General features: G+C 40.9%; 1 protein-coding gene across 8 annotated transcripts in view; it reads left to right on the plus strand.

Moving 5' to 3' along the window:
• The window catches only part of DOCK10 (dedicator of cytokinesis 10), a 155,276-nt gene that overhangs the window by 53,786 nt on the left and 87,151 nt on the right, over positions 1-14,339 (plus strand). For 7 of the 8 annotated variants that reach the window (XM_071751790.1, XM_071751788.1, XM_071751789.1 and 4 more), the window contains exons 2-3: positions 4,366-4,485; positions 12,153-12,242. In XM_071751790.1, coding sequence (XP_071607891.1) covers positions 4,366-4,485; positions 12,153-12,242 — 210 coding nt within the window. The remainder of the gene's footprint in view (positions 1-4,365; positions 4,486-12,152; positions 12,243-14,339) is intronic. The other variant, XM_071751784.1, reaches the window with a different exon arrangement.

The following is a 14,339-nucleotide window of genomic DNA, read 5'->3' on the forward strand; positions in this document are numbered from 1 at the left end:
TTCATAAAAGTCAGCTCAACAAGATCCAGAAGAATGTTCCCCAACACTGTCAGAGTGTGAAGGAAATGAGACTGCTGTGATTGTTGTGGCAGGTGAGGAGTTTGGGAGTGCCTTTTTACTACAAGTATTCAGAACCATTTCAGTGCAGCTAAATGTAATTGATTACTCACTTGAGATAGAGAATATAAAAAGCATTATAAAAATCCAAGCCAGCATAATTTGATCTTGGCACAGATTGCTAGGTTGGTCTGTTTCCAAAAAGAGCAGACAAGTTAAATTGAGAAGAGGCAGCACTATGCTTATTAAATTAGCTTTAAATCAGCCCTTCTCATTTACAAATCTGTGCTAGAGCTTGCGGGGAGAAATTTGCTAATCCCAACACTGCTGCTTCTGTCTGCTTGTGATGAGAAAACTGAGCAGCCATTCTGTGCTTAGGAGAGAGAAACTGCTAACAAAACCAGCTGCCACTTCCCAACACAAATGCAAAACTAAGCATGGCAGTGCTCAGCTTGCCAAGTCCAAAGGAGTGGCTCTACAAAGGGTGGTGTCCATGCTTTAAGGTTTCTAAGAACATGCAGAACTGATAAAGAGAGGCATTGTATTTATTTCACTGTCAGGGAATGGACTAAGTTATCTCTGCAGTCAGTGTACAGAGGAGGATGGGCTGTTATTTGCATCCCTGATCTATGGGAGTTGGCATAAAACCATATTGTATTTTATACAGGATTTTGCTTCAGTGCCATAGAAGGAAGAATGACAGTTGTCTTTGCACAATAGAAAAACAGGATCATAAACATTGCAGTTCTTCACTGCAAAGTTTTACAATAATTTTGGTAGTGTCACATCTGCTTGCAGTTATTTACATTTTGGATGTGTAAACTTTCTTCTAAGACTTCTCAATGAACATCTGTTAAAATGTTTCCACCAGACCATGCCCTCTGCAGCACAGAACTGGTGCTGTGGGAACAGGGATGCTCATGCACTCACTGTGTTCCTCTGCTTTAGGGTTTTCTCAAGTTGCACTCTGGTGTCACGGAAATGACCCTGCAGCTGTCAAGAAGTTTTCCCCCCCCCGAGTGTTTCAGCTATCAGGAGTGGCTTTATGAGTCCTGCCAGTTCCTGAAGAGGCCTACCCTGCCTCCACCTGCATCTGAATGTGTTCATTTTGAAGGAGATTTGGCTGTGCTCACCCCAACCTTGCAGGGATTTCCAGGGGGGAAGAATGCCAGCCCCAGTAGGAAGGGTAGTTTCCACTGGGGTACAGAACCTAAAAATGGCAGGTTTTTGTGGGATTCCCCCATATTTCAAGAGAAGTCCCAAGGTTTGTGGGATTCCCCCAGCTTTTTGTTGGTCTGTGATTTCAATAGGAAGGTGGCTACTTATGTCATTTGCTTACTTTGTTTTTTAAGAGATTTTGAAAGCTAACATTCACAATACTTCCAAGGACCATCTGGACTAGATTAATATTGTGTTGACACTTCTCTGGTTTTGAAGAGGGGACATTTATGGTTTCAGTGGCATCTCTGACTTACTAAAGGTTGGTATTTTTGCAAAACCATTGGCCTAACAGTATCTGTTTCAGAATGGAAGACTTCTCATTGTAGTCAATGTCACAGACTTTCTGCAGAAACCTTACATGTTTTAGTGAAACTCCTATGCAGAAAAACTGCTTCAGTGAAACATTTGTACCTCATAACTGTCACTGCACGTGTTTTTTCACTTTGAATTTTCTTGCAAGTGGTTGCTGTGAAGTTTTGCTACTGAAGGTAACAGTTTGTTACCTTCAGTGGAAGCTTGTTTTCTGCTTAAGTTGGACTGAGAGAACATTTCCAAGTTGAGTAGTACAGCAGATGTGGTACTCTCACTATTGCATTTGTGTTTTAACTCCTTGAGGTTTCTGTCCCTATAGGGACATTTAACAAACATGCACAATGGTGGATTTAATGAAGGAGAGTGAAAAAAGTCCCTCATAGAGCCTGTGACTAAAGGGCACTGTGGTGACTCAACATAATGTAATAGAGAATGAGAGTGAGCTGTGCATGATGAGATAGTTGGATGAGCCCATTACATTTCTTTGGGGAACCACTTTCAGCAAATGGCAGACTGAAACCTCACTAAAGACTGCAGCTGCTCCTCAGCCTTGGTATTTCTGAAGAGGACTGGATATTACTGTGTCTACTGGTCCTGACCAGGGCCAAATATGAGCTTGGGACAGTCTAAGGTAGCATGGCTGGCTAAATATGAAGTGTTTTATGCCCTAGCAGGGTGTCTTGTCTTACCTGAACATCACACACTGGTATATACAGTCCTTAAACTACAAGTTGCTTTTTCCAGTTTGGGCCTTTTGAATTGTACAGTGGTTTTCTTCTAGGTAAGTTTGGGGTTTTTTCTGTTAGACAGTCCCAAGTTTTATTTAAAATGCAATCTCCCTTTCATATCTCTAAGGCAAGACAGACAACTGTTCTTGTACAATTAATTCAGGAAGGAATGCAGCACAGTAGCTGTGTGTCAGAATTCTTTTCTATTTTATTCATACAGACAGATCTTTTAGTGATTTTCTGGGAGTTAATTGTTAAAGATACACCATATTTAGACAGGTCAAGTACTGCTTCTCCTTCTTTCCTTTCATCCCACATCAACATTCACGAACCAGGTTTCCTTGGAAGGAGCATTGAAAAAAGTTGTATTTATTACTGCTCTGTGTTGATCTTCTCCATTTTTTTTTCCCACAAGTCCTTAATGTCTCAGTGCATTTGGTCTGCAATGCTAAATACTAATGATTTTTACAAGTTTATTAGCTCTTAAGCTGGCAAATGGGGCTAAGAGAATTAATAGACCAACACGAGACTTTACAGACTGAGCTGTTGAAGGAACAGCTCTTACTTTCTAAGTTGCATCTTCCTCCTTGGAGGGTTTCCAGAGTCATCTGAGCAAATTCCCAAGCAGCCTCATCCAACTTGTCCTGCTTTGAGCATGGGTTGGAGTAGGTGATCTGCAAGAGGTCATGAGGTATTCTGTGATTCTATCATAAGTGCTTAACCAATTGAAAAACTTCCTAGGAAGGTGTGCATTTTAATCTATTTTGTGTGGGTGTTTTACTGATACTTAATTATATTTTCTATAGATGCATTTGGTACCAAAGGGAGTTTGGAGCTTTATAAGGGAAACAGTATTTGCAAGGGCTGAGGGGAAAGTCTTCAGATGATTGCAATTAATGAAGAAAACAGGAACTCTCTAGGACAAAGTCAAAAGAGGAATAGATTTATATATTTAGACTCCTATATGTACGATAGACCACACGTGAGGGTTGTATATATGTATAATTTAATGATGAATCATGAGATTGTCCACTGGAGAAATTTGTTTTATGGAGACAGGAAAACTTACTTTTCCAATCCACCGTGGTTTTTCTTTAGGGAAGATGAAACTAGGGAAACTTTTTGTTGTTCTGGATAGCACAGTGTAAGAACAGTGGATGAAGTACAACTTGGTTAAGATCTGTCATTGCATCAGACCAAAGAAGTCTTTCTGTATTTGCTTCCCACTCCTGTCTTTTTCTCTCTCATTAGCTATTTTTCTATTCCTTCTGGCAGGTATCTTGCCCTTTCTCATTTACTCTTTCTGATGCTTAAATCTTTGAATTAAGCAAATGTTGTCACTTCAGTGTAGGACTCTTAATTTGTGTAATGTATTCCAGCATGTCATATGGGCTTTTCTTCTATTTTTGGGCTGTATTTTGAAACTGTGTGGCTTTATTTTTGTTTGGTTGTTCCTACGGTGCTTTGTTACTTTACTGCTTTTGGGGGCAAGAGTAGTACTGTTACAGTGGTGCTAATCCAATTTCTGATAAGGGAAGCTATGGGGTTGAGTGCCAGATAGTTTATTACAGGAGAATAACCTTGGATTATTACCAGGTAAAACTGTGTAGTGTGCTGACAAGCTACCTGCAGTTCAAGAGGTGGAACTGTGTAAGACAGTGAAGAAATAAGTGTGTTACTTATTCTAAAATGTGTTAGCTCAAAGTCATATCTGTGTTCAGTCCTAATTGTGTCTATTTGCCTACATGCATTTGCAGAGACAGAAACTGTTTCTGAAAATGACAGGCAAGTCATTGTGTTGGTTTGGGTTTCTGTAATGAGCTGGCTGATTTCTCCTGAGTTATCAGATCAAGAGTAATTGTTAAAGCTGGCCCAGCTCTTCTTCAGCAAGCTGGGAAAATCGGGGGGGGGGGGGAAGAAGTTATTCATACTTTGGTATAAAAAAGAAAAATGCATCAGATCTTAGGTTTTGAAGAGGGAGGAAGAGACAGTGCCTGATCTTTTCTCTTTTTTTTTTTTTTTTTTTTTTTTTTTTTCATTCCCACAGCAGGAAAAGCCCAGACTCTTGGAGCCTTTGGATTATGAAGCTGTTATCACAGAAATTGAAAAAAATATTGGGGATAACCCATTTAAGGATCTGATATTATTCCCCGATGATGATTTTTCAGTAAGTACAATGCAAATATATGTTACTCTTTCTCTTAGGCTTTTCTGTTCATTTGCTTGTTTTATCTCCATTACTAGAGGGAGAGTCAAAAGTTGCCTAAGAGCCCTCTAAGATTTTTCTGAATTTAAGCATAATGCCTTACTTCCCTCCCACCCATTTCACTTTATTTTTTTCCCTGAGATTTGAATATGAGTTAATTTACTGTTCAGGTCTAGATAAAGCTTGAAGCTCTGGTTGCCTACAAATATATTTCAGGAACTCAGAAAACATGTTATTCTGTAATGTAGACTTTACTTGCCTGTTTGCTCAGCACACTGGTAGTCTGGCCAGTGCTGGGATCTCTCCCTGCTATTATAAAACACACATTTCTGTAACTTAGATCCAGTCTTTCTGATCCTATTCTGTGTAATATCCTTAGCTGCTAGAATCAGGCAGCCCGTGATTCCTGGCCTTCTGCTCCAAGTCAGAAGGTGACTGTGACCTGTTTTGAAGCTGTTCTATTGCTGATGTTAGTTTGCATGAGAAAGATAAATACAAACAGAATTGATTTTTGTTTGGTTTTTGGGGTGTCTTAAGCTCTTCTCGAGTAGGATTTGAGAGCATCCTGAGTGATGGGGGGGTGCAGAGTCTCCAGGGCTGAGGCAGGCTCTCCTGGTGGGATGCTGACAAGTGGCAGATGCTGGAACCTGCAGCTGTGGAGTTCTCCATTGCTTCTCCTTGAAAGCAGCAAAGAAACTGAGAACCTGAAGTCCAAGGCAGCAGCAAGTCATTGCAGCATTGATGGGGCAGCTCAGGAGGGCAGGGGCTGCCTGCTGGGCAGCTGAAGAAGAGGTGTGTGCCAGGCAAGGGAGCTGGCAGATTGCCTGCATCTTACAGCAACTTCTTAAAAATCAACCAGTCTTTGTAAAAGATTTAGCTTTTGATGAATAGGCGTTCTCTAATGGAAATAGATTTCAATTTGTGAACAATTTTAACTGCTGTATGAGGGCCCTTCCCATCAGCTCGTGGCACTGCTACTGTCCTGTGGGGGCAGCTTAATCTAATCGACTGCTTTGTTTTACTAAATGGCTCCATTTCCTTGGTGGCATTAACTGAGTTAATGTGCTCATGGGATTGAGAGAAAACTAAACAGAATGGATTTCCTCTGCAGTGTTAATTCCTTTATCCGTTTTGCACGTTTGTGAATTTATGAAATAGAAATTTAGCATTATAAAGCTGACAAGACATACTGTGTGCTGTCACAAGGCCCCTGAGCCCCTTGATTTAGAGTATCTGAGCTCAAGTCAGTGGAGCAAACCCTCTCAGTGAAAAAAGAATCATGTCCTGCTGCTCAAGACCTCTGGCAACCAAACCATATTTTCATATCCATATTTTCATTTCATTTTGAGCAGCAGCTGGCTGTCTTCTAGTAGCTACTTCTGTTTTGTTTCCTCTGCTTTATGCTTTGCAACTGTTCTGCATAATCTATTTAACTAAGAAAAGAAGAGGAAGGAAAGATTAAGACAGATGAGAGAAGTATTCTCATTGCAGAGGTGGCCTGTACCCACAGAAGAGCAGAGGCAGTGATGATAAGTAGGGTTTGCAATAAACCTCTTTCTTCTTTACCTTTTGTTGAAGTCAGCTGCAGTAACAGGAGCCTGTGCCACCAAGCAGGACTGCAGAGCTGTTGTAGCAGACAGACATTTCAGTTGTGGAGCATCTATTTATAGCCCTGCTCCTTCCTGCTGAAATATCACCTGGATACGAAAGTCTGGGTCAGCCATTTGAGTAGAAAGTAATCCATGTCTGACTGAATTAGGGGGTGCTCAGGCTGGCTCTGAGTGTTATTTAATGTGATAATGCCCCAGGAAATGGTGGACATGATTTTTTTGACTCCTAATGATTACATTTGCTTCAGACTTGGTGGCTCAGCGTTGATGCAGCCCCAGTTTGGGCCCATGTGTTAGCATGTCCTGTGAGCAAAAGCCTCTTCAGAGAGAAACTCCACCAAAAGATTTAGCTGGGGTAGTGAACACGTGAGAAAAATACTGCTTTTGATAATGATTTCCCTTTTCTGTATCTGTAGAATTCACCACATGCATCAAATACGTGTTGATTATCATGACAGCTTCTTTTTTGTCTCATTTCTCTGATGATTGCTTTCTTTCTGAATGTATTTAAAAAATAATGCAGTTACTCTCACAGGACCACTGTTGGCCAATTCCAGCATGAAGTCTGTGGACAGCAAAGAATTCTTGATAGCAATCTGAACCTGATAGACTGTATTCCTCCGTTTCCCTGCATCTCAGCAGTAGAACACAAGATGTATTCATCACATTCTTTGATTTTACTTCAGTCAGGGAAAAGCTGTTTCACTTTTCTGTAACTCTTTAATAAACATTTAAAGAAAAAAAAATTGGTTGACATCACTTCTGCTTCTTGTTTACCTAGCAATGCCTTGCTTGCTAACTCTGCTTCTGTCTGCCTCAAGTCCAATTTCCCTTTGGAAAAAAAGTGTGTCAGCTCTGTTTCATTTTTCGTCTGCTCTTGGATCCTGTGGACAAATTGCCCTTCCATTGCTGTGCTGTGAATTAAGGGCCACTGGAAATTTCTGCAGCAATACAGGAACTGTGTAGAGGAAAGATGTGCACAGTTTCACAGGAGCTCCCTGTCGCGTGAATACAACCTGGCACTTGGCTTCTTGGTGGTAGTAAGTGGGAGGTGATTTTATGAGCTCCTGTTGAGCTCATAAAACTGAGTGCTTGGTGGCAGTGCTGATGGGTTTGCATTTTCACCACTGGGTTACCTTTCCTTCACTTTCTCTTTCCCAGACCTGGCCACAGTCTGCCCTGTCAACTGGAACAACTGCTGTCTGACATTGCTATTTCTCACTTTTCACCTACGTGTAGTGGAAAGTAGGCCGTGAAAGAAGTGTTCACAACTATCTCAAGATGGGTCTCCCTCACCTTTAACTTTTTACATCTTAGTCTTGCACAGTTTTGTTGTCATACATTTGTACGTCTGCTTCTAATGTACACAAGCAAAATGCTTGCTGTATCCTTTAGTGAGATTTTTTTCATCCTTTCTTCATCACAATCCTTAGAAAATTCACTGAACCCTCAGCTCTCTTTTCAAATCTCTCCAGGATCTCCAGTCTTAAGTGGAATCCCTCTCTCAGTGCCAAGCTCAGCACCTTTTTGCTGGTGTGGAGTTTTAGTAACTAAATATATGTTAACAATGTTATCTGAATTTAAGTTACTGCCATAAGAAGGCAGCTGAAAATATTAATAAATGCTTCAGTTTAATATGGTATAAAAGCATGTTAAAGTCTCTGAGTCATGAAGTTTTTCTTCTCCTTTCTTGATATACTATTTTTTTCAGTTTGAAAAGTGGAACTTGGACTTTCCTAGACTGATTCTCTCTAGCACTGCAGGTGTGACTGGTTTCAGGCTTCTCTGCTTTTCAGCTCTGAAGGAAGAGCCCAGATCTCTCTATTTTTCAGATTGCGAAACCTCTGATATCTAAAAGCTGTGCGGGGACAAAAGTTGTTCCTTTGGATGCAGAAGTTTACAAGATGCACCTTTAAGGAGAGAGGGCAAGAATAGACAGCAACATTTCCTCTCACATGGAAGAGAGAAGGTGTGCCATAGGGCAGTGCTAAGTGGAGGAATCAGAGCCTCCTTGGAAATAACCCCATAAACCTGAGTGTCATTTCTGAGATCTGAAGTTTCAGTGGTGAGATCATGGGTTATTTTCAACACCACATGATTTATCTCCCACTTTCCCATGTGATAGGGAGTATCTGCTCATTGTTAGAGGAGCAGACACTGAGTCCATGAATCTCATGACTAATGGGATATGGACATCCTTGACATGCAAGTTTGCATCGGTGGGGAGGAGCAGGAAAGTGAGAGGTATCTGCACTTAGAGGGAAGCATTCCAGCTGTTTAGAGAGTCAGGGAAGCAAATACTGTGGCATAGCCTCTTGCACTGACTGTCATTCGGTGAGTGGTGGGGCAAAATTTGTCCTTTAAATGTGCTCAGTGCTCCCTTTTCTTTTGTTCTGCCCCCTTGCCTTGCCTCCCCGGTGAGATCCACATTGGGGTAGCAGACATCAGCCTGCCAGGAGCCTGAATAGTGACAGCATTTGCCTGTTGGTATTTGTAGAGCAAAGTTGCATCTTATCCTACTTTTTAATTTGGACTAATTGGTTACATATTTTTTATAATGTAAATCAGTTTATTTGGATTAAAATAGAGCCGAGCAGCTTCTCTTTAGAGAGACTGAATGTAAGCACTGACAGACAGGAATGTGTCTGCCCAGCTGTGGTTTGGCCTTTTAGAAGGGGGCTGCCTTTTCAGGAAGTAAATATAATGGGGTTTGATGCATCTGTCTAAAGATTTAACCACTGGTTACATGCTTTCAGCCTAAAAGCTATTAGAATAGCTTCAGAGCCAAAATGATTGAAATGGCTAATGGAGTTTGAACTCCATTTTCATATACTCAACTCCCCGTGTCTGTGGGACGTAGACACTGTCTGAGAACATTGTTCCTAATCAATTGTTGATAAGGAGCAATATGAACTTGTGGCTTTCACTGTACAAGGTTGATGTAGCAAGGGAGAGCAGCACTTAATTAAATGGCACCTTATGACTAATCAAGCACCTGGAGCCAACATTTTATGCAAATGAGACAGTCTGGCTGAATTCCAGAAATTATAGTTGGATATAGGATATTTATATAAAATAAATTTTAAAAATAATTCAGAAGACTTAGAGATTTTCATGGTTTAGGCTGATACCTGCATTATTTGATTATCAGGGTTTGTGTGCATAACAGTGATAGTTTGCTTCTGGTTTGAACAGACCATTGCTATGATTGTTTTAACTTTAGAAAATTAGGCTGCGTTCAAAGCACATCTGTAAATACTGAATTCTGTAAATTAAATCCTTTATTTCTGATGACCCTTTTAGAAGCACTTAGTCTGCTGTTGAAATCTAGTTGTTTTTTTAACTGAAAAAGTTGTGGTGAATTACCTTTAAGAGCATTTAAGCTTGTAAGTAATAAACTACAAACAGGAAGTGTTTTTGTGGCAAGGCTTCTGCAGCTAAGTGGTTGAACATAACTAATTCTCAGAAGGGAAGTGCTTTGTAGTTTTTTGAACAAGCTTAAATATAACTAGACTTCAAATATAACTAGACTTTCAATATAACAACTAGACTTTTCAATATAACTTTAAATATAACAAGACTTTCCATGTCCCAGTTCTCCCTGTAGAAACCTGTGATATTCTTTGGCAAATTCTGCAAGCACAACAGTCCTGATGTTACCTGATTTGCACAGCCATGTTTCCATCTTTCAAGTGCAGCCTTGTTGGAGGACAGTGGGGGAGCATCCTGCAGGCAGAACAGTGACTTAAGCTGTGTGTCTTGTTCAGCTACACATCTTTTGACAAGCCATGTAAAGGAAGGGAGGCACAAGGCATCCATTATGTAAGCTGTCTTGGTCAGTATTGTTATCAGTTGACAGCGTTATATTTGGTAAAAATTTGGCTTACTGTCTGTCTTAAATAATAAAAAAAAACCAAACTGGAAACTATCTTCTGCATAACACATGGGGCAGATAAACTTTTTTATGGCCAAGCAGCAGAAACTCGGGGTCTCTCTGCAGCTTAATCACCATCCCAGCAGGGTCAGTACAAGGCACAGAGTACATCACATGCCTCTTGTGGTGGCTGCCTGGGTCTGGCATCAGCAGCTGATGTGCAGCAACAGGGAGAGATCGTGGCAGGACCGTGTGTGTGTGATTTGGGGCTGCTGGTGGCACCAGCACCTCAGCCTGGGCAAGAATGCCTTGGAGGCACCTGTGGATTTTCAGCTCTGCTCAGGGATTGCATCTTTTCAGGGCCGCGTAATAAAAGGTCTTAAAATGTCACATATTTGTGCTGTAAAAGTAATGAAATGTGTTCCAAAGACTCTGAATGCTGCTGGGAAGTTCCTAAGTGATCAAGGATTTAGGTATCTTCACTATTACTAAATGTCACCTGAAAATTCATACTTCTCCATCTGTTCTCTCTTTAACTCATACACTAAGTGTTGTGTAAATCTCCACTGCATGCAGGCTTTGGTAATACAGCTGGAGAGAGACCAGGAACCTGCATTTAGGAAACTGCATTGAATTTGTCAGAACAACAGGGGTCTTATCACTTTTTGGAGTCCATGCGACACCACCATTATTTGTGGAAGCCCAGTGTTTTATTTGCTTTGTATCCTGAGCTATCCACATGACAGAGAAAAAAATTTGGAGAATTTCATGATGTTTGCATCTGCCTTTCCTTCATAATTACTCATATGGAAAGTGATGGGGGGGAAATCAGTATGGTCTGTGTAAGGTGCAAAGGGCAGTCAAGAATTTCCAAGCAGTTGTCACTAAGAGTATGAGTGCTTCAATTTGAAGAGAAAAAAAACATCACTTGTTAGTTTGAATCTGGGAACTGGGAGGAGATCCTCCAGGAGCACAGTAGGTACTGCAGGCTGCTTCATGGCATTAGTAAATCACTGTTCTTCCTTCTAAACCAGTTGGATGGCAGAGGCCTTCCTCTCTCTCTGTAATGGAAGAGAGAATGAGCTTGAGAAACCACATTTGTGTTGACTTTAGTCCTACGTGTGGAGTGATTGAGTTACTCCATTGTAACTGAGAGCATAGTCTGGTCTTCTGGGGCTTGGTTTGTTTGTTTTCTCCTCTTATGCCAGAAACGAGTCTTGTTTTCTTCTCTTATGCCAGAGAAAATGAGACATCTGTGGATGTCTCAAATGAGACATCTTGCACATCTGTGGATTGATGAAAAATGTCCCCAAGCTGCTTCTTGTGTGACTTTGGCAAAGTGGTTGCCTTGCCTTCCTTCCCTCAGCATGGAGGCCCTGGGTTCCACAGGGGATCACTGCTGGGGGCCCTGGCCTCTCCTTGGTTTTCCGAGAACGAAGGGAATTTTGGGTCCTTGTGGGGACCTTCTGGAGATCCACTTTTCTGTGTGGTTTCCTGCTGTGGGGCCTTGACAAGCCAGCTTGATGGCTTCATTTCTGCAGGTTCTGTTGAGCCTGGAAGGGAGGTTGCAGGCAGAGTCAGGAGTCCCACGTCAGTCCTGCTCTGCCCACGGGTGGAAATGCCCCACTGAGAACCTGTTGCCCACATCCACTTTCTGCCTATCAAGCTGTCCTCTGGGGGTCCTTTCACAGCTTCCTGGGAGGGCTCTTCTCCTTCCAAAAGAGTCAAAGCTTCTAGTTCTGTTTCCACATTCTGTGCTGAAAAGACGTGAGGTGCAGAAGGGCAGTGGAGGAAGCAAGTAACACTGGGGGATTTGGCTTCTCTTTCTGGGAGAGGCTGTAAGGAGGACTTTTGGTGACTTTTTATCAGAAATGTCAGACACTGAAGCAAGTTTGCTTGGAACAGCTTTGTTCCCAGAAATCTATTCAAACACTGCTCTTGCTTGTAATTAATGCTTTAGCTGATAATATTGAATAGGTTGTGTGGGCTGGAGCTGGGTTGTAGTTGTTGGTGTGGATGTGTATTGGCTGTGTGACAAACTGAAAAATGCAAGCCCTAGTAAGGTTCTTAACCTCTTCATGAGACAAAACTGCTGTTCTGTCACTGACTAATTTTCTTTTTGTTGTTTGTTTGTTTCTTGTCAGACAGATACAATTTCACTGGAAATCAGGACATTGTATCCTTCTGTACCTGAAGATGCAGAACAAAAGGCAGAAAATTTATTTGTTAAAGAGGTAAATATCTTGTGTTTATATCCTTTAAATAAAACCAGGGGTTTGGGGGAGGCTTGCTATGATCATAATGAACATGTTTTTTCTTTTAATATTGCTTAGGTGATTTGAATCAGGTTTGAATTTCAGGTGGACAGAAAGTGCAGGGAGGTTAAACAGCATATATTCAGGTGTCTCTTCTCAATGTTTGTATCTAGAAAAATTACGAATTCTCTGAATCAGCTTCTCATTTTACTGTTTTCCAGCTGCATTCCCTCTCACTACTAGTCCATCAGTATTGATGTCAATACTTTTACACAAGTGCTTATGTTTGGTGATTTAAATGCACTTGAAAATATTGTTATTTTTTTTAAAAATATAACTATTTGACACTTTTTTAGACTGGTAGAGTTATTTCAAGCAATTTTTCCTCTTCAGAGGTGTATATTATATCTCTCTGAGAAGTAGCCCCATGTAGGGGATTCTATTGTCAGTACTTAGTTTCTTCTACTTTCCTGGTAGAAAGTGGAGCCAAGTTCTTCCATTGCAGAGCCCCACTGGGAGCAATTAATTGCTCTACTTTCAAAAGAAACCTATATTCTGTTGTTTCCATTCATGATCTTGGATTCTGGAAGATTGCTTTTCCTGTTACTTCAGCAATATTTCAGGTTGTCACTGGTTTTATCACTCTGAAGGACAATGGAGGTGTTGGCTGCACATTTCAAAGGAATTTACTTTGGATGGATCCCTGAATCTTTCACTAGAGATGTAAAGTATAGCTCAGCGTTTGCATTAGCAAAACAGATTTATCAAATCACATTTTCAACCAGTTTCTCTAAAGAATTTCATTCCAGTCACCTAAAATTAACCTGTAATGTGTGTGTCCTGTGCCTTTTTTTTCCAGTTTAGGATGAATTATTTTTGTTTTACTTTGGGCTATTTCATATGCAGTATAACTGCATGATAATTTGTAAAGAAAAGGCAGTTGCAAACAAACATAGAGAACAGAAAAAAGAAAATCCAAGATAAGGTAGAAACAAGGCTGTTGAATTGTTTGCAACATGATAAATTTTACAGGGTTGGCCCTGTTTCTTTCCAACAGGTCTAGAAAGAGCAGAAACAACTTCCTGGCTCACATTGCCTGAACTTTGCTGGTTTTTTTTAATCTGACAGTAGGGTTAAAAGATAGCATAGCTTGTGGAATTATCTACTTTCCCAGAAGGCTCACTGCCCTTTCAGCACTTCAGGGTCTGCTTTTTATATTAAGGTTCCACAAGTTGCAAGACAAGCACTGTGCTCATGGCTTTAGGTCTAAAAATGGAACATAGTACAGTGTCTGGGAATCATTAGAGCCGAGTACTCCAAGAGGATACTGATGACAACCTGGCAAAATACATACTGAGCACACCTATTAGCTTGCTCTGCAATACTGGTGAGACAAAGGGAGGGGAGAGAGTATTAAAGCAGTGGAAAAAAACACTACTACAGAACTAAGCCTGTGAATGAAATAGTAGCAGGGAGAAGGCCTACTTTAAAAGTTATAATGCATATGTTCCATTTTGCTACAAAGCCAAAAGCTATATATATATAAAATAAATTACACTCCAGGAAGAGAACGGTTTCTAGTCCAAAATAAAGTAAAATGAATTCGAGGTGCTGTGAAGACCTGTGATTGTATTCCACTGCAGCAATGGTACCAAAATCTACTGACCCAGCAGCAGTCTGCTGTGTCCCAGGCTGGTGTGCAGCACTTCTGGATAGATGTGCAGAAGTGGAGTTTGTGGCATTCATTTCCCTTCTGGAGCTCTGAAAAAGCCAGCACTTTATTCAGTGAAGGAGTTCTCTCTCTCTTCAAATATACCATGGCACCATGAACACTGAAGGCACCCATCTTGTGCATACTGTACTATCTTTTGGTCAACTGAGCTTGTTAGAGCCCAGGGTTAAATGCCTAATTCCTGATCAGACTGTTGATGAAGGTAAAGAAAGGCAATGAACAGCTTCATCTCACTGAATCCATCTGGTGGTCCCCAAAAGTGGTAAGAGCTGCCTCTGACCATCAATGTACATGTTTCACTACCTCAAAATAGCAAATTTCAGCATGAAGACATGGAGCAAGTC

Source organism: Heliangelus exortis, chromosome 9 (genome assembly GCF_036169615.1).
Source record: "Heliangelus exortis chromosome 9, bHelExo1.hap1, whole genome shotgun sequence".
NCBI classification, from domain to species: Eukaryota; Metazoa; Chordata; class Aves; order Apodiformes; family Trochilidae; genus Heliangelus; species Heliangelus exortis.